Source organism: Chelonia mydas, chromosome 1, assembly GCF_015237465.2.
Source record: "Chelonia mydas isolate rCheMyd1 chromosome 1, rCheMyd1.pri.v2, whole genome shotgun sequence".
Classification (NCBI taxonomy): domain Eukaryota; kingdom Metazoa; phylum Chordata; order Testudines; family Cheloniidae; genus Chelonia; species Chelonia mydas.
Genome location: NC_057849.1, coordinates 137,259,201 through 137,278,020, shown reverse-complemented (window position 1 = coordinate 137,278,020; position 18,820 = coordinate 137,259,201). Strand labels below are relative to the sequence as shown.

At 42.0% G+C, this 18,820-nt stretch overlaps 1 protein-coding gene across 5 annotated transcripts in view; it reads left to right on the top strand.

Annotated features, from left to right (window-relative positions):
* The window catches only part of MAP3K15 (mitogen-activated protein kinase kinase kinase 15), a 147,003-nt gene that overhangs the window by 115,294 nt on the left and 12,889 nt on the right, over positions 1-18,820 (top strand). For all 5 annotated transcript variants that reach the window (XR_006287863.1, XM_043537952.1, XM_007070485.4 and 2 more), the window contains 5 exons: positions 5,381-5,538; positions 10,175-10,358; positions 13,104-13,281; positions 14,065-14,239; positions 16,947-17,132. Coding sequence is in view for 4 of the 5 variants with exons in the window: in XM_043537952.1 (XP_043393887.1) it covers positions 5,381-5,538; positions 10,175-10,358; positions 13,104-13,281; positions 14,065-14,239; positions 16,947-17,132 (881 nt within the window). In the remaining variant the exon portion in view is untranslated. The remainder of the gene's footprint in view (positions 1-5,380; positions 5,539-10,174; positions 10,359-13,103; positions 13,282-14,064; positions 14,240-16,946; positions 17,133-18,820) is intronic.

Here is an 18,820-nt window from a genome sequence, read left to right as displayed (position 1 = left end):
TAGCATTTCTAAAAATCATCAATCTTGATTCCTAATAAAATGCTGTACTTAGGTGAAATTAAAATAATATTTGTCAATTTACATAGATCTGAGATTGCCCATTTTGGGAAACATGAAATGCACTATCTCTTTAGCTCATAGACATGAAAACATGAAATGCAAATGTACAGTACATTTTTGGGTAGAGTTTGGTTGAATAATTTCTTTAACAAATATCACCATATTTTTCCAAATAGATTATTCAGTAAACAGTTTTTATTATTCACATAGCTTTTGAGGCTGGATAAATAACAAAAATATATATATACAATTTTCATTAAATATTGGAAATAGAATACTTGCAATTGTTACTTGTAAGTATTTGAGTGGTTCTGTGCTGTTGTATAAAATAATGAGAACTGAACAGCATACTGCACATGGGAACCATATGAAATACGCGCATTTTAATACAGTCTTAAAGGAACTACCAAATGACAGCATAAGAACAGTTGCCATATTGTGACAAGAGCAGGTACAAATTTCATCTTGTTTCTGCATTCATCCCCTCCTACATTTTTTCAGGGCTTTTTGTGGACATATTTTACCTACGTGTAATTGTAGTAGTCTCCACTGGATATGCCCTTACTGACACAGGCTAGTATCCCTCAATTTGTCTTCAACTGGAGCAAATCTACATTAGGCCCCTTACATACTCCTTTTATTTCCTGTCATGGAGTCTCCAACCGTTTGACCATCTCAACATGTTCATTTCCATAGTGGAAAGCATGCTGATTTCCTTTCTTGTGGCTGGCCAAGTCACTGATCCATTAAGTTCCATCAAATTACAGTTTTATACGCTCTGCCTTTTATTGGCATCATTTTGTCACAGAGAACTGGAGTCAGGTCCCGCTATTTTTACCCACCCAACTTCAGTACGATGCCAGGCTTCACTCGGGGGGCACCACTGTCAGCAACCATTGATCCTAGAAATTTAAATACTTCTGCTTTTCTAAGCTCGCAGCCAGTGGTATACTTTATGTTGAGTCCTCCTCCCTCATAGCCTCGGTCCTACCAACGTTCACTCTATGTGCAGTCTGTTTAAAACTATGTTTCCACTGTTCATAGTTGGCTTGCAGGGGCTCTCAGTCTTCCACATGTATCACTAAGTCATCAGCGAACAGCATGTTCCAAGGTGACTCCCTTCATGTATTCTCACGTATTGCATTTGTGACCATCACAAATAAAAAGGGACTCAATGCTGACCCATGATGCAGGCCAATATTTATCGGAAGTTCTCTACTGTAGTCCCATTTAATTTTGACTATGGTAGTCCCTCCATCATCCATATCCTGGATAAAAGGAATGTATCCTTCTGGCAGACCTCTCCATCACAAACTCCACTGAACTAGTTCTCTTGGAACATGATCCTATGCCTTCTCCGGGTCCACAAAGACCATACCTACTTGCCATCTCTCTTCCATGAACTTTTCCTTCTCCTAGGTGAGCTGCCTGCTGAGGCTTGTCAGCCTTAGCAGACAGCACACCTAGGAGAAGGAACACTCCAATTTCAAACCAAATGTTCTGGCCCAGCAAGACTGATTTTAAGGCAGTCTTTATTCAACTTGATGTCGTCATCATGGGGCTTAAGTGGCATTTTATGAAGGTAACTGTGCCATCAGCTACCCCATCATACCCTGCTGAGAGGGTGGTCTGTGACTGCTTACTGATTATTTGCAGCTGCCCTGCATATCTGCAGGATGATCCCCTATCTGCCCTCTGGGGGTGCACGTGGTGGGAGTTGGCCATTCCTACACAAATTTTATAAGATTCCTGAAAAGAAATATCCTTGAAAGTAAAAATGTCATAAAGATGTTGGCTACATTATTTTTTTTGAATGGCAACTTTTCCATATGCTTTTTATGGACAAGAGTCCAAGGAAGCAATTCACATGCAGAAATATTCTGAAATCTGTGTTGTATTGCAAACTGTGTAAAAATTATAAGCTGTCACTTTAAATCATAAAGCCTTTCCTGATTCTGCTTGCAGGCTAGGATTGTGCAATCTGGGTCCTTCAGCAGTCAGTATGCTAAGAGCCAGCCTAGAGCCAGGTGAATTGTGCCCTTTTGGCTTAGGAAGCAGCCTGATTTCTCTCTCTGATTTTGGTTCTTTGTGTTAAGGTTCTGGATTTTTAAGTCAGAGTGTTACTTGCAACCTTCCAGAAAGAGTATGTTAGGTTTTTCTCTAACTTCTCTGTTTATAAGCTGTGAACCTAATAAAATCCTTCAAGCACCCAAGTGCATGTGCAGAGTTCTTCTACTGTGAATGCAGAGTTATTTATGTACTGACTGAAAATCCATTAAACGTTATAGAGCAACTTTACAGTATATAAGAGGGTACAAAGTGCATTTGACTTGATGGCCTAGTAAAAGATTACAATAACTGTTCCAGACAAACTTGTTGCATGTTTTACTACTTTCTTCAACAATATTACAATCTTTAGCCTCAGTCTTGTAATCAGATCTGTACAAACAGATTGATGGCCATGGGACTCTGTACAGGCATGCAGATCAGATTGCAAGATCCGGGCCTTATTTTATTAACAGGTAGAATTGTAAACACTTGTGTGCTTTAGCACTGCAATTCAGTATTCCAAGAATACCATTTTTGTTGTGTTATTCTTGTATTGATTGCTTGCTGATTTTGTTGTAACACTAATCAGCTAAAAAATGCAAAACCTAAGTGCTATCTAAAACCAAAAAACCCATATACAAACTGCATTTTATACTAAAACACTTCAGCTTTTGCAATCAACATATAATTGAATTTCTTTCATGAAGGTAAACCTTTTCATTTAAAAATGTTGTGACCTTTAAAAATTTTCATTTACATTTCCCAAGGTTTTAGTTTTTCACCCTTTTCTTATTATGTTGTTACTTTCTTTTTGACTGCCCCTGCCACTAGCATAACTCCGATGTGTGGTGTTTAGGCATTTGTTTCTAGTGGTATTATGAGACTTTTATGTTTTAAATGATTTATGTTGTTTTCCACCTATAAACAAACTGATCTTTTGATTAAGTATAATTTCCTGGAATATATAATTATTACAAAAATCTCTGAGATGTGTAGCTATTTGAGTATGGTAAGTAAGCTGATAATGCCTGGGTTGTTTTTTTTTAATTATTGGTATTCTATAATTTTGTAAACCTATTTCTTAACTAACTAATCCAAAATTAATTTATTAACATTCCAGGCAGAGCCTTTTCACTGTTGTCACTAGCATCTCTTGTAGCCCAAAGGAAACTGTATAATATGTGTTCCTCTTTCATGAGAGTTTATAGAGCTCTTCATATGTTTTGTACGTGTAATATTACACGTCTGTTAAGCCTGTTTCTTACTCAATAACTTTTGATGATTTACAGTTACTAAGACCCCTCACTGAGTTCTGCTTCCTCAATTTATTTCTGCTTGAGCAGCCAACTACACTTATGAAGTTAGTTATGAAGTTAGGGAAGTTTAGCTTTCAGACTTCTTTTTCCTTGAAGCAGTGAGAATGTGCCTGTGCTGTATTACGGACCTGGAAACTGAAAATGACACTCTTCCATAGTGGCGAAGAAAACATACCACCCTAAAAAAAATCTTTCTTTGCATTAATTTATATCTGATAACAGAAGCATTCTTTAAAGTGTATGAAACTACGTCTTATCATCATCAATAATCATCAAACACGTGTGCAGCCCAGCCCAGTCCCCCACTCTGGATGGAACTCAGTCCATTATGATTGGATCCATCTGCTGAATGCCACGTGCTTCCTAAGTGCCCTGTGTCTTGATAGTGATTGGTCACTGTTCCTAACTTAGGGTCTCTCACATGCACTCTCAGGTGCCGAACCAGTGTCTGATCCTCCTTGGGCAGCAGGACCTTTCAATTAACTGCCCAGACCCTAGAACCATCATCACAGCCCTCCCAAGCACCCCGTTGCTTAGACATGTTTCCCCTGGCTGTGCAAGCTCTGATTTCCTAGTTAATCCCTTTAGGGACAATGTGGCAGTAAAGCAATGAATACAGGCTTAGCAAACGAATTTCTTAACCAAAGTTACATTTACTCTTAACAAAGCACAACACAGTTACAGATCCATGGAAAACAACAAAACCCTAAACATAACTCCCTGGTCTGATCTCACCCCATCTGAAAGCTCTAGTTCTGGTCAGTATCCTTTGGCAAGGCAAGCCTCCCCCTCCACCCCCCTGCCTTTTCTTCCTCTCTCCAGCACAGCCTTCTGGTGTTGGATGGCCCCCTTCTTCAGAGAAGCAGCCTCCATAAATAAAGTCTCCCGTCTTTAGTCAGATGGTCAGGCAGAGAAATTGCATGCTCTCCCAGCCAGGTTTCTGTGTATGAAGTCCATTCAAAGTCACAGGTCCTGCTAGTAGAAAACCAATTGCTCCAGCAGGGAAGAGTCATTCCATGTTAATGGTCCTTGATGGCTCTCTCATTATTAGCCTCTTCAAGGTGTCGGACCCTCTAACATGAGCACACAGCATCTACAAGACACTTCCTTTGTCTAGATTTCATCTCCACCTGGATGTCTGAACCCGCCATGGAGAATACAATACAGACCAAACATCACAGTGAAGGTTACAATCACTGGTATTCTCAAAACAAATGGGAATCCCCAAAAATGTGGAGTTCACAATTTGATGCAGACATTCACCCAGTTTGTGTCACACTTCTGACACTTGCCTCCACGAGGCTGTTTCTTTTGCTTTCTTTTACTCCGGCCCTGATATTTCATTTGTAATCTAGGACACTTTTTTCCTCTTTCCGGGAGCTTTATCTCTTTTCCAGATCTCATCTCTCTAGCCTTGCCTCTTTCCATCTCGCTCCCTCTTCACGATTTCTCATTCAGCTCCTGATCCTCTCCTACTAGGCCTGACCCTCTCTCCATGGACTAGCTCACTTCGTTATTGCTGATGTTCGTCTGCTCTGTATTCCCACCAGAGGCTGTGAATACAGCAAAAAAGTATTCCCTCAAAGAAAACCTGTCAACTAGTTGGCTGCTCTCTCTTTTTATTCACATATCTTTCCAATTCATCATTTGCAGAAACGGAGGTAGGTTTAGCTTAAATAAAGGCAAGGGAGAGCTTTCAGATTATACAGTAAATATATTTTCTCCCACCTGAAGTCCTTCATGTGAGGGGAAGAACTAAGAGTTTGTATAGAAAAGACCTGGGAAAATACAATCTTATGACTTAGTGTTGGTGGTGGAGTTTGACTTAGAGGGCTCACCTTTCAGTCGTACAAGCCGCATCTGAAGTGACAACCTTTAATGATATGGTGTATCTGTTTGAATGATAAGAAAAACAAATGTGTGACTTGTGTTCTTCCTTTTTTGTCTTTATTCAGGTACTTTGCAGTATATGGCTCCAGAGATTATAGATAAGGGGCCTCGAGGATATGGGGCACCAGCTGATATCTGGTCACTGGGTTGTACTATCATTGAAATGGCAACAGGAAAACCTCCATTTCATGAGCTGGGGGAACCGCAAGCAGCAATGTTTAAAGTAAGAATTGTTTTATTTGCTGGACGGTTTGTGAACCTTGAAGTAGTACCTGTTAATTAAATTTTCATATAGTTAATATTTACAAGTTAAATATTCTGGGCAATTTAATCTACACTGACATTGTAATTACCTGCCTTTATTGTTATATGAGTTGCTCTGCACTGGGTCAACTTCCAAACTGTGATCTCCTTATGCATGTGAATGATCCCATTTGCTTCAAGATGCATCACTCAGGGAAGTGCTGTTTCCATTGGGCAGGAAATAGGTCAGGACTCAATGTGCTGAGAAATGAGTGAGGATTTCTGAAAATTGCTGTTCCTGATCCCACCTTTCACTCCCCATGTTCATCCAATCCTCTCGTCATCACCCCTTTCTACTCTTCACTGTATGCCTTCTTTCTTGGGACTGCAGAGAGTCCTGCAATTATTACCTGACAGATGCCCTCTCTGCTCCTTCAGATCTGTCCTTAAAAGCCTCCCTTCCAGAAAATCTATCTTGTCTTTCTAATGCTCCCATCCTGTTGGATGCCAAGAACCACCTGGGAGATACTGAGCACTTTCAGCTCCTGGTAATTTCCATGGGAGTTGGGGGTGCGCTGCCCCTCACAGCATCATTCCCTTAGATTGCACGGTCTTTGGACTAGGGATGTGTCTTGCTCTGTTTGGTAAAGTGATGCACACACTGGTGGTGCTATATGCCTGGTCAGGAATAAAAAGACATAGAAAAGTGCTTTTAACTAACTTCTAAAATAACTTTTATATCAGATCTATCTTTGTTCACTTTTTGTTCTGAATGCCAATTACGGCACTTTGCAAGATGTGTATGATCTAAGTGATAAGATAGGAGGGCTGTGAGTCAGGACTCTATTCCTGGCTCTGCCACTGGCTTCCTGGAACAAGACACTTAACTTCTCATTATGCCTCGGTTTCCCCACCCATGCATTAAGGGAAGTATCATCCCCCTAACCAGGTAAAGCATGGCTTAATTCATTAATATTTGTAAAGTGCTTTGTGACCTTTTGGTAAAAGTCACTGTGCAAATAGTGTTATAATTATCACTAGAGCTGTCACAATAAAATCAAATATCAGCCATTAGAGACGGTAAATTAGGCTCCAGTCCAGCAAAGCACTTAAGCACATGCATCATTTTAAGCACGAGTAGTCCCATTGAACTCAAAAGGAAAAGAAATGGAAGAGTGAGGAATTTATAATAGTCTTTTGGTTACATAGTCTGGTTTATTAAATTGTCTGATTGATCCATGAACAGCAAAAGCGATTTCCATGTCACTGTAAATGTCCGTTGTGGTCAGTTTCTGTCAGCAGACACCTTTTCTAGTCTCTGGCCCTTTGTAGGACTGTTCTCTGCATGAGAAGGGAGATGTATCTTTTCTTTAAGACATGCTTTTGAGCTGTTAAAATATGGATCAATATTTTCAAAGTTCTGGATGCCCTGGTGGGCTTTGCACAAGTTCACAGAATGACTAGTGTGGGAGGCAAGCAGGGCCTTGCATGTTCCCTGATTTGCAATTGTGGAGTTTGCACAGATTTTGCCTTTTGCCACAAAATGGTATTCCTGAATCTCCTTTAATATTTAATGTTCCTTTATTTTTTTTAAGTTAAGTTTCTTGCCCTTCTGTTTGTGACCACAACCTTGGAAAAATGAACAGAGCATAAGCTAATTGCTGTCTGAGTCGGCCAAGAGTCTGAAATGGTAACTGTGAGAGGTGTAAACTGTCCCTTTCATCTCACTCAGGGCCCTGTGCACACCATGATTCTTTGGTCATGGAATTTGGCATTTTTCAAAGAATACCACCTAATTTAGCATTTTAATAATTCATTACAATATTTTATTGCATGCGTATCTTTTGTTTTCCATCTCCCTCCCTACTGGGACCTGACTGCAGCTATGTCTTGCTTGGCATCTTTCCCCAAAAGGGGAATAAACCAATAGGACTATGGTGCATGGTCTCCTTGCTGTTCTGTGGCACCAGTCAGGAAGAGGGTCAGATTCCAGTGTGCAGCCAGGAAGCTGGCAGTGCAGGCTAGGTAGATGGGCGGCCTAAGAGAAAAAAACAGCAAGTAGCCTGGGCCCGGAGAGCTGAGAAGATGAACCCCGGAAGCTGACTATGAGCTCCCTCCCTACCCTGGGGCAGGAGAAGAGGATTCAGAGTTGAACTGCATAGGCAGCATTGTAACTGCTAAGGCCTGTAGAGCTGGGCCGTCCGGAGAACACCGTGAAAAAGCCCATCGTTGGTCCAGCAGTAATCGTTGCTGAAAGTAATCATTGACCAATCGTACATCACGGAGTGTTTTCACCTGTGAGTCAGAGTTGTGTGTATGTTTGGGGGTGGGAGGGATGGGAACAAAGGGTATTTCATGGAAGTACAATAACCTAACATTGCCACAGAATGTAGGGGTGCTTACTGCCAACTTTGGTTCCATAGTGCTGTGGAGAACACAGGGCCCTGGAGACAGGGGAGCATCTAGCTGTATAATAGCACTGATGAAGCTCCCATGTGGCTCTAGAAGAGTTTGAGTAAGGTTGGCTGAATGATTTGGGGAGATATATTCAGACTTGAACTAGCACCACTAGGTTTCACTGAATAGTGGTGTATTTTGGCTTGGTAAAGTGATCTGTGTTATAGTGGTATAGTGATCTGGTGGCATCTGTGCCATAATGTGGTCTGCTTGTTTTACTGCCCCAGAGGAAGCTGCATTGTGAGAGCCCATTCCTAGAGTGCATGTAGCAGGAGAGGGCCAACCCCATGGGTTGATGGCTCAAGAAGAGTCCCACAATGTGAGGATCCATTATCAGAGCACAGGAGAGAAATGCTTCCCCATGCAGCTGGCTTCTTTTGCCATCTGTGCTGCCCGGGAATGTAAATTATACAAAGCTGACAGTAAGAGACAATAACTATTTATTACTTAGTAAAGCACTGTATTTGGTATGCATGGTGCTTTACAAATCAAATAGAGATGGTCCCTCAGACAGGTTAACTGAAGTGCAGAGAGACCAGGTGGCCTGCTGGTCACATAGTGAGTAGTAGCAGAGCTTAGAACATTTTTATGCCTATGCATTTGCTGCTTGGAATCTTACACTGCACAGGAAATATTAGGTCTGGCTTTTAAAGGCATAGTTTTGGATGCGCATGGAGACATAGCTTGGAAGTGGTTAATGCATTGACATTTTATACCCTGCACTAAAATTCTAATACAGGCTCTACTGTTCAGCATTTTGGCTTCAGCCTGCATTGCGAGTAGACCTTACTGGATCTCACAAAGCTAAATTGCTATTGTAAATGTATAATAGTGCCACAGTGCATTAATGGTTATCTAATGTGATTATTCAGACAACTCTTTATTTTAGCAAGCTGCTGCCACTTGTTTAATCACTTAGCTACTATCTGCCTTGTGGCCAGCATAATTTCCAGGCTTCTGGTACTTGGTCTCCAGAGTCTATTTTACATAAATATGTCAAGGCTGAAAAGAATAATTTTGCCAGATGTGTACTGCATGTGCAGAATATGTGGCACAACTCTGTTGTAAAGGGTACACCTACACTGCAAAGAAAACCCCCTGCAGCAACGCGTGTCAGAACTTGGGTCAGCTACTCCGGTCTCCTGCCATTGGGATAAAAATAGCAGTGTGGACGTTCAAACTCAGGCTTAAGACCTGGCGAGGGGGTTGAGGCTCAATCTCAGGGTTCTGCCCTCGCCTGAACGTCCACACTGCTGTTTTTAGCCCCACTAGAGATTTGCTGCTGTGGGTTGCTTGGTTTGTGTGCAGTGTAGACATACCCAAAAATAGTTATGTAAAATCAGCCCTGGGGATTAAAAATGGGTAGCTCAAGCTGATGCATGCAGAGGGCAATATCAAGTTACTATCCAGTGATGTTTTGAAATAAATTAAATATCTGTCCAATCACATGATCCAAGTGTGGGATTACGTTAACCCTTTGAACATTGCGTAATTTCCAGTTGGCTGCCATTGAAGGGCTAAGAAACACACGGGGTCTCAGCACTGGGTACAATGAGTGTATCTGGCAGCCGGGGACTGGGTGTTCGCCCTTTGTGCTGAGAGTGAGCACTGGGTAGTTTGGCATCTGCAAAGCGGGACAGGTCTGGGCACCAGACAGAGGGAATGGGCAATGAAGGGACTCAGCATTAGGGCTGGAAGTTGGTTTTGGTGTTTGGGGGGAAGTGTACTGAGAGGGTTCAGAGGGTACTGGGAGGGAGGCGCTGGCTGGCATATAGAATAGAAGGGCTTGGCGGTTAATAGTGCGGCTAGAGTCTGGAGCACTTGTGGTGAGTATGGTCAGGCCCAGGGGTTGCTCGAGGCTTAGATAGTTGGACATGTCCATGTCTTGACATTTGAGTTGGGCTGGTGTAACTGGTTAGGATACACATCTGCAGGGTTAAACATTTGCAGTAGAAATACAGCCAAATCCCCTGCTGGCATAAATGGAGCCCTGTTGATGTTCCACTGACTTCAATGGACTTCTGCATTGCAGCTGTCAAACCCTCCATCTGCCGTCAATAGAGCTATGCCAGTTTACGCCAAGTGAGGAGCTAGCTAATGGCCCTTTTGCAGCTATTCATTTGAGGCCAAATAATTTTCTGTCCATATTTTACTTACAGGTTGGGATGTTTAAAATTCATCCTGAAATCCCAGAATCACTATCGGCTGAAGCAAGGGCCTTTATTTTGCTCTGCTTTGAACCTGATCCGAATGAGCGTGTCACAGCATCTGATTTACTCAAAGACCCCTTCTTAAAGCAGGTGAACAAGGGCAAGAAAAACAGAATTGCATTCAAGCCTTTAGGTAAGGAATTATCAGCCAAGTACAAGTCAACATCATTAAGTGTTACATAAAAAGATTTGAATCATTAGCCAATTCCTCCCTGTTATTCAGGATGTTGAACAAACCAAGAAATCAACTGGAGTTAAACTGTAGAAAGTACCTTGTGGTTTATATTTATATTTTGTTTTGCCTTGTTAAAAACTCCCACTGGCCAAATGAATAAACCATTTATAATAAAATAAAAGTTCATTTGGCCAAGATTTTCGCAAGTTACTTAAACTTTTGGGTGCCCACCAAGAGTCACCTCAAAGAGGTCTAATATTCAGAAGATTGGTGCTCAGCACTTTCTGAAAATCAGGTCCCTTTTAAGATGCGTCAGATGGGTTAAGGGAACCCACATTTTAAGATACCCAAAGCACTAATCAGTTTTGAAAATCTTGGCCATGCACCTTGATGTTTTGTGTTCAATTTATACATATTGGACAAGATTTTCAAACATTGGTGCTGTCACCGTGCCTCAGTGGTTCACAGAATACCAGATTCAGGACAAACTGCTGAGAAATAAGGGCAGACTCACCCCACACTGGTGGTTATTCTATCATTAGATATACGAAGCCAATAACAAAAGTAAACTTCTTCTTATCCAGCGTGGTGGGACAGAAGTCAAAAATGCAAACTCCATAGGCATTCCAGCCCTTATTTCACCACCCAGACACTAGACTTAGGGATGATTTGTTATTGAGAACCAATTTAATGAAACAAGGGGTCTTCTGATCTCAAGAGATCAGCCGCACAGCCAGGTCAATATATAACTCAATATATATACTCAATAATCAGGCTGCTGCTAATCCTTTAGTAACTAAAATCTAAAAGTTTGTTAATAAGAAAAGAAGAAGAGAGTTAAAATGGTTAATAGATCATATACATAGAGTCATTGCAAAGTTCTTATACCAGGTTTGTAGCAGTGATGTTATAGACTGCTAGCTTGTAAAGTCTCTCTGGTAACTTACAAAAGATTGGGAGGTCCTCAGTCCATAGTCAATATGCTCCTTTTAGTTGTAAATCCATAGTCCAGAGAATCAGAGCAGGAAAAAGGCAACATGGAGCTATTTCAGGGGTCTTCTATATCCTCTGCCATCTGCTTAGAATTTTACTGTCCCAAACAAAGCCCACAGCACAGTTTGTGGAAAATTATTGGCACAAGATGGAGTCCAGGGTCATGTGAGTATGTCACATGCCCTTACATGGCTTGATGATTCCAAGGGGTAGCCATTGGCCTCTTGGAAATGGCGGTGTCAGCAGGACGAGCCATCTGGGCACAATGAGTTTATTCCATGGCCCATTGTGAGAGTGAAGTGTCCTTAATGGGCAACCAAGCTTGAAAAGTCCCTTCATAATGTGTTGGCTAGACTGGATGTAAACTACCTTGTGGGTGTTACCTCAGGAAGAAACACAATGGTGATACCAGTACATAACCAATATTCATAACTTTGGATACAAAAATGATACATGCATATAAACAGGATAATCATCTTTAGCAAATTATAACTTTTCCATTGACACCTTACATGATATATTTTGGACAAGTTTTGTTGCAGTTGTGTAACAGTGGCAATATTAATGATAAACATGGTCATATTTCAGTCATACAGCATCACAAGTGCCTAATGTGGAATATCAATATTTTGGCACCTAGTGGCCTAATTTTCCAGTTACTGCTGTTTCTACTGAAAATCTGGCCACTTTGTTAGCAGGATGAATAGTGAGCCTGAACTTTGACCTGCTGAAGAGCCCCATTTGTATCTGAGAAAACTACCCATACAAATATCACAGAATGCAAACTGGAAAAGTTATTTTCTTCCTCAGCTCACCTGTTCTCATCCTCTTACCCACCCCACACCAGGAAAGGTCTGCACACACTAGGAACTGCTCCATGCCTAGCAACCTTGCTTCCTTTCCTTTTGCTGCAAGTGGCGGTTCCTTGTCTGACCAATATTGGGTGGCCCCAGCTCTTCCTAATATGACCACAGGCAACTTCCTGATGTGGCAAGTGGACGTGGGCCTACCCAGTAAACACAGGACTGTGAAGAGCCAGAAGTTGACATGTGTTTTTATTTTGGTGGCAATTTAAACTCCTATTTGAAGATTAACTGTGTCCTAATGACTATGCCAGAATTTTACACCCAATCCTCCCTAACAAAATATCAACAGTTTGAGATGGTGGAGACAAACACTCAGAAACTTGTATGGCCTTTTAGCCTCCTAGCCTAAATATGTACTCCCAGCCTGCAACACCCCTCCTGCATCGTATTCTAGTAAATGGGCCTGTAGGGCAATAGCGGGCACCCAACTACTCATTTATTTTTTTCTCGCTTCTGGATGAAATGGGAGGGATTGTAAGAGGCCTCTTGGCTTGTCCTGAAGGAGATAACAGAAGGCAGGGGATGCAAGAGAAGCAGATAGCTAGGAGGCCAGTGAGAGATCAAATCTTGGTCCCATAGTCATGGCCTTGGCTGGGGTAATTGGATGCACCTGGTGTTAGTTATGTCATAGGAGGAAAATATTAATTAGCTAAAAATGCTGATTCATTATATTCACAATGACCAATCCTGCAGAATCACCTCTCAGTACCTTGCCAAATGAGCAAATTGTGGCGTTCAGTGTTTTGGAGTTCTGTGGTTTGAAAAGCACTGCCCTCTCTTACAGTTGTGTGATATACTTTATTAAACGATGGGTGTGGTTTGCTTGTTTGTGGTCTCTTGCTAGATTATAATCGTAGTGCGTCCCTCCCACTGCCAGTCCATGGGGAACAGGCTGGCAGTAGCAGCAGTGAACATGGCTCTGTCTCGCCAGATTCGGATGTACAGCATGATGTGTTCTTTGACAAGACAAAGCGATCTGTTTCAGAGACCCCAACGAAGCATCCCATTTCCCACTTGTTAAGGTAAAGCTGTCTAATTGCTTCTGGCGTGACCTACACAAAGCTTATGCAGGTTAGAGTCACATCACATTTTGTCCAAGGCAATTTGAGCATGTAATGAATAGATAACAGATGTGTTCAATAATTAAATCAGTTGCTTAATCAAAATGTCAGTTGATTTAAATATTGATTATATTTAACTGATTCATGGAGATTTCCCGCAAATGTCTCCAAGTATTATGCCAGTTTATAACAGCAGATAAAGCATGGGGCACGTGAGGGCTCCATAGCCCATTGGAGTCAGTGACAGTCTTTCTGTTGATTTCAGCAGGGTTTGGTTCAGGCCCTTGAACAGTAATTGCAAGTGTTCCCTCTATTTAAATACACATTAAGAAGCCTGGGAAGAAAATAGTGTCCTGATTAGAAGAGAACATGAGACATGACGCCTTCAGATACATTTGTTGCAAAGTGTGCTCAGAATGAAATTCATCGTTATGCTCATTCTGTTTTATTTTCACTGCTTGTTCTTGATTGACTTGGTGCAGCCTAAAGGGCCAGACTAAGCTGAAGTAAATTGGTGTAGTTCCATTGACTTCAGGGGTGCTAGATGAATTTTACCAGCTGAGGATCTGAACCGTCTTCAACAATGATTCTGAAATGAAAATTGCAGTGACAGTGAAATAAGATGAGATTAGTACTAGTTATTATTTATTCATCTATGTAAATATCCCTACCCACTTCCAACTGTGATTTGTGGTTTCTAATGCTTAGTTATGTCTTCTACATCTTCTCTTGTCTCTGCTCCAGTGTTCCTGATGAGAATTCTGCCTTAGAGGATCGGAGTGCTTCTCCTTCCCTTGAGGATAGAGATTCTGGTCTCTTTCTGCTAAGGAAGGACAGTGAACGCCGGGCAATTCTCTATAAAATTCTTAAAGAGGAACAAAATAAAGTTGCTTCAAACTTACAGGAGTGTCTCGCACAGGTAATATTTTAATGCTGCTTTTCGTGTTTAAAAAGGAAAATTAAAAATCTAGTAGTATGTAGCATTCCTCTTTTTATGACAGATGAGAGAGGGTACTTGTAGATTTTACCATTCACAGCAACTCACTCATCCACATTCCAGGTTTATACTGTACCCCTTTTCAGTGGTCACTGGCTGGTAGTCGCATTTGATTTTTTAACTTTCCGTTTCTTTACTGTCTTCCTCCGGGAAGAGGTTTCTGTAATGGAATGCTAAACTGTATTATAGCATGTGTCACATGTCTTACTTGAGTGTGTAACAGCTATAGGTGGCAGTGCATTTAAAGATCTTCTAAAGTGCACCTCTCTCGTACTCTCTCTGTGATGGTAGCTCTGTAGCCAGTCCATATCTGGTACAGGACCCTGAGCTGATAGTAGCAGTCTGAAACCTGTTATGTACAGGGAGTACATGACATGGTGTCAGAAGTGATTTCCATTACAATTACTTTATACATTTAAACACAAGAGGAACTTAGGCAGGCAGAATGTAATTATCCAAACTGGAAACTGGCCAGGAAACTGGGGGTTATGACCTTACTTGTATGAGAAGCGCAAAGGACAGTATACATTGTAGTGGGGTGTTGGTTCAGTGTTCAGCCAAAGGGAAGAGCACCACCTTCTGAATCATCAACATATAAACCCCAGCTAACCAAGTGTGTAGGGAAGTACTTGAACAACCAAAGGTAAAAATGCCTTTCTCTCAGGGACAAAATCTTCTTGAGTAGCCAGGCTGTGTGAACTGGTGATCTCTGCAGGTGTAGGAGGGAAAGAGTCCATTCCTCAGGCCACAGTGAGTATGTCTACACTGCAAATACAAACCCGCAGCTGGCCTGTGCCAGCTGCCGTGGGGTAAGGGGCTTGGTCTAAGGGGGATCCCAGAGCTCGGGCTGCAGCCTGAGACCAAACATCTACACCGCAATTAAACCGCCCATTAGCCCGAATGTGAGTCAGCTGGCCCGGGTCAGCTGCAGGTTTTTAATTGCAGTGTAGACATACCCATTGTGAGTGGTAAGTCATTATGTTGTGCCCCTGCTCAGTGGAGAACAATGGGTGTAAAGATAGTTCCACCGGCACCTCCACCTCCCCCCATTCCCTCCCCACAAGCCTGGCTTGCAGAACAAAAAGCCTGGAGCGTGCCCTAAGTGTGGTGAGTCAAGTAGGCTTCCAAAAGAATGGCAACAGTCCGGCTGTATTTGAGGACCTCCACACCTATAGAAATAGGGGCAGGAATTTCGTTTTAGTGGGGAAAATCTCCAATAATCTAAGAGCTTGTGTGGTTGCATAAGTGTAAATTAATTCGAGCTGGATGAGAAATGAAACCAATTCTGATAAAAAAAAAAATTAGACATTTTTGGGGCTTTTTTTGGTGGTTTTCAAGTGAATTTTTTGCTGGAAACACTCCAAATATGTTGAACTCCTAACATAGTCAGCAGGTGGGTTCTTTACATACTTTTTGTATTCGGTATCAGTGCAATTAATCTGCAAGCAAGAAAACAGAAGTAAAATTTATCATCATCGGATAGAAATGTGTCTCTTGTGCGTTTTTGTCCTATATAAACCTCTTCCACCCAGAAATGATGGTGAATGAATTGGTTTAAAGTTCTGCTTTCTATTGGATCCTGAAAGTGTAGGACATCTTTGAAAACTACCATCTTAATTTCACTGGTCAATGCAGCTCTTCTTATTCATCTACATTTTCTCTGACACAAAACAATCTAAATTCTATTAGAGAAGCACAGACTAAGTCCAGGTAAAATGTTGAGTGGTGTCATGCCAGTGCACTGAATCCTTTCTAGAAAGGGTGTAGTGCACAGGCCTTGTCTACAGTGCTAAACATTGTGGACATGAGTGACTTGGTCAGACATGTTGAGCCAAGTTCAGCCCTAGCGTAAGCAGGTGGAACTCTATCTCTTGCACTGTGGTTGAATTTAGCTCACTATCTGTATCCTGCCTTAACAGCCAACTTAATCATGCAGTACAATATTGCCTGCATTTTTGGAGAAAGCTGCAGTTGCAGTGAATTGGTAGAATTACATGAGAAGCCTATTGGAATGGAAACAAAGCAAAAATATATTTTAGGGCTTAAAATATATTTTAGGGCTGGTGACTGCTTCTGACACAGTGATTTTCATGCTGAGTTACAACAAACTCTTTCTGTATTTAACAAACTTACTAGGTCTTAATTTGTCACAAGAAGTCACTAAACTGTAAATTATATACTGATTACACGTCTACTAATGTGATAAAGTGAGAGAACCCATATTGTGACTGGACTTTAATGTGTTTGTCATCCTCTCTATTTACATACAGAGAAGCAAATATAAAGGGCACTGACTAAACAACTATGTATCCACTCTCTTTTCATTTCATTGTCCTCAAGGACAGTCATTACAACCCTTGGTTTTGTTTTCACAAAGTAAATGTTAAGTTACAGTAAATATAATTCTTAAGGTTTGACTAGAGCAGAGAATACAATACAAGTTTAGTAGGACTTCCAGCTGGGTGATTAAAGTTCCGTCATTTGTGTGTGGTTGTTTGAGAAACAGCAGCAGCAAATATAAATTGTAACCCTGTAATGTTAGCACTGCTAAACCATTAGGTTCTTATCAGTGGATTTATTGTTTCTTCGTATGAGTCTTGATATAGTGCATTGAATACCTTTTCTCCAGAATTCTGAAGAACTGCAACTTTCAATCACCCACGTCAAGCAGATAATTGAGATTTTAAGGGACTTCATACGTTCTCCTGAGCACAGAGTGATGGCCTCCACTATATCCAAGCTGAAAATGGATTTGGACTTTGACAGCACTTCCATCAATCAGATTCACCTGGTGCTGTTTGGATTTCAGGATGCAGTATGTCCTCCATTTGTCTAGAAGCAGAAGGGAGTGGCATTCCACTCTGATAAACGAAATCCCTGTACTCCTCTTCCTACTCCCAGGGCCTTCCTGGCTGAACCCCTGCTACTTCCCTCAGCTTTCCCTGCTCCCCATCCCTGCTCATTCCTAATGGTCCCCTCCGCACAGCCATTCACTCCTATACCTCCTCTTGGCCCTTCTGTGTGATGTGTCAGGCACTGGGGGGGTATGTTGGGTAAGTGAGAGAGGTACTGGGATGTGGTGAGCTGGGAGGTGAGAAGGGATGTGTGCTCGATGTTATTGAGGGTCAGGGGAAAACGTCTGTTTGGAGGATACCTGGGTAGTGGGGAACAGCTGTGTGGACAACCTAGGGTGAGGGAGGAGCCCAGTGCTTCTGTGCTGAGCCATCAATGCTAAATGGTCTCTCTTGATGCAGCAGTCATTGCTACCTGGCATACTGAGCACGATGCAGAGCTCTAGGTGCATGGAAATCTCAGTGCAGAAACACGTGGGCTCCCCAAGCACTAGTGCCTGGGGCATGAGTAAGCCAAGGCCATTGGTGCTTCCTCAACGCTATGTCTTGGCACAGTGTGGCCGATCCCAGGGTCCTTGCACATACGTCTCATCCCAGCAGGCCTCCGAGACATCGCTAGTGACCCCCACTAGGGCCCTACTCATCCCTGCTCTCTGTTTGTTGCCCCATCCTCACTTACACAGCAGAGCCCTATTTATCTGATCTAATTGGGACTGGATTGGATAATCAAAAATTCGGATAATCCAGAGAATGGGAAAGTGCAGTGCGATCTGGTGGTCACAGGAGAGATCACCTGCTTTTGGACCTGTGTGTGTTGGTTATTTGGTTAACTCAGAGAGCTGGTTAATGGAGGGTTGGATAAATGGGGCTCTGCTGAACTCCCATATCTCCCTAGAGTCCCATCTCTTTTGTTGTCCCATGATAATCATATCAGGCCCTGTAGTTCAGGAATGAATTTGGCAACTGTAATGGGGCTTTTGTAAGGGCTTCATCCAAGATGTCAAATCCTAAGAGCATCGCTTTCCCTACGATCTCTCCTGCCCCAGAGGCCACTCCGATACATCCCACTGCCCCTCACTGTCCTGATTTTGTAGGTTTTTACAAAATATCAGAAGGTTTATATTTTTGCTCGTCTGGGGGGAAAAACCAGCTCAGGGCTGGATCCTTCAGCGCCTCCATGTACAGAATTTCCACTGGCTTCAGCGGGAGCTGGTGCTGCACGTGCAGTGACGACAGCAGCATTGTGCTGTTACCAGTGAACAACTTCCTTGGGGCCCCTAATAAGGTTGGTTGTTTGACTCCTCCTAAGCACCAGACAGGATCCCGTGACTTATACATTCCCTGTCATTATCTTTTTATTTTATTTTATTTAAATACATGACTGCTTGGCTCCACTATCTCACATGGAAACCCATTCACCAATTTTTCTGTAAAAAAGTACTTCTCAAATTCTTCTTATGCATTGAGTATATTCCCTTTATGCCCTAGTTCTTGTCTTATCACATCTCCTGTTAATCCTATTCTGTCCAGGCTAAATAAGTTTTTGTCAGTCTCCCTTCATCTGTGAACCCCACCATTGCATTTATCAGTTTAGTTATTCTAAGCTAAATTGAAGAGTGTTCAAGAAACTCCTGTCTTTATATATATATGT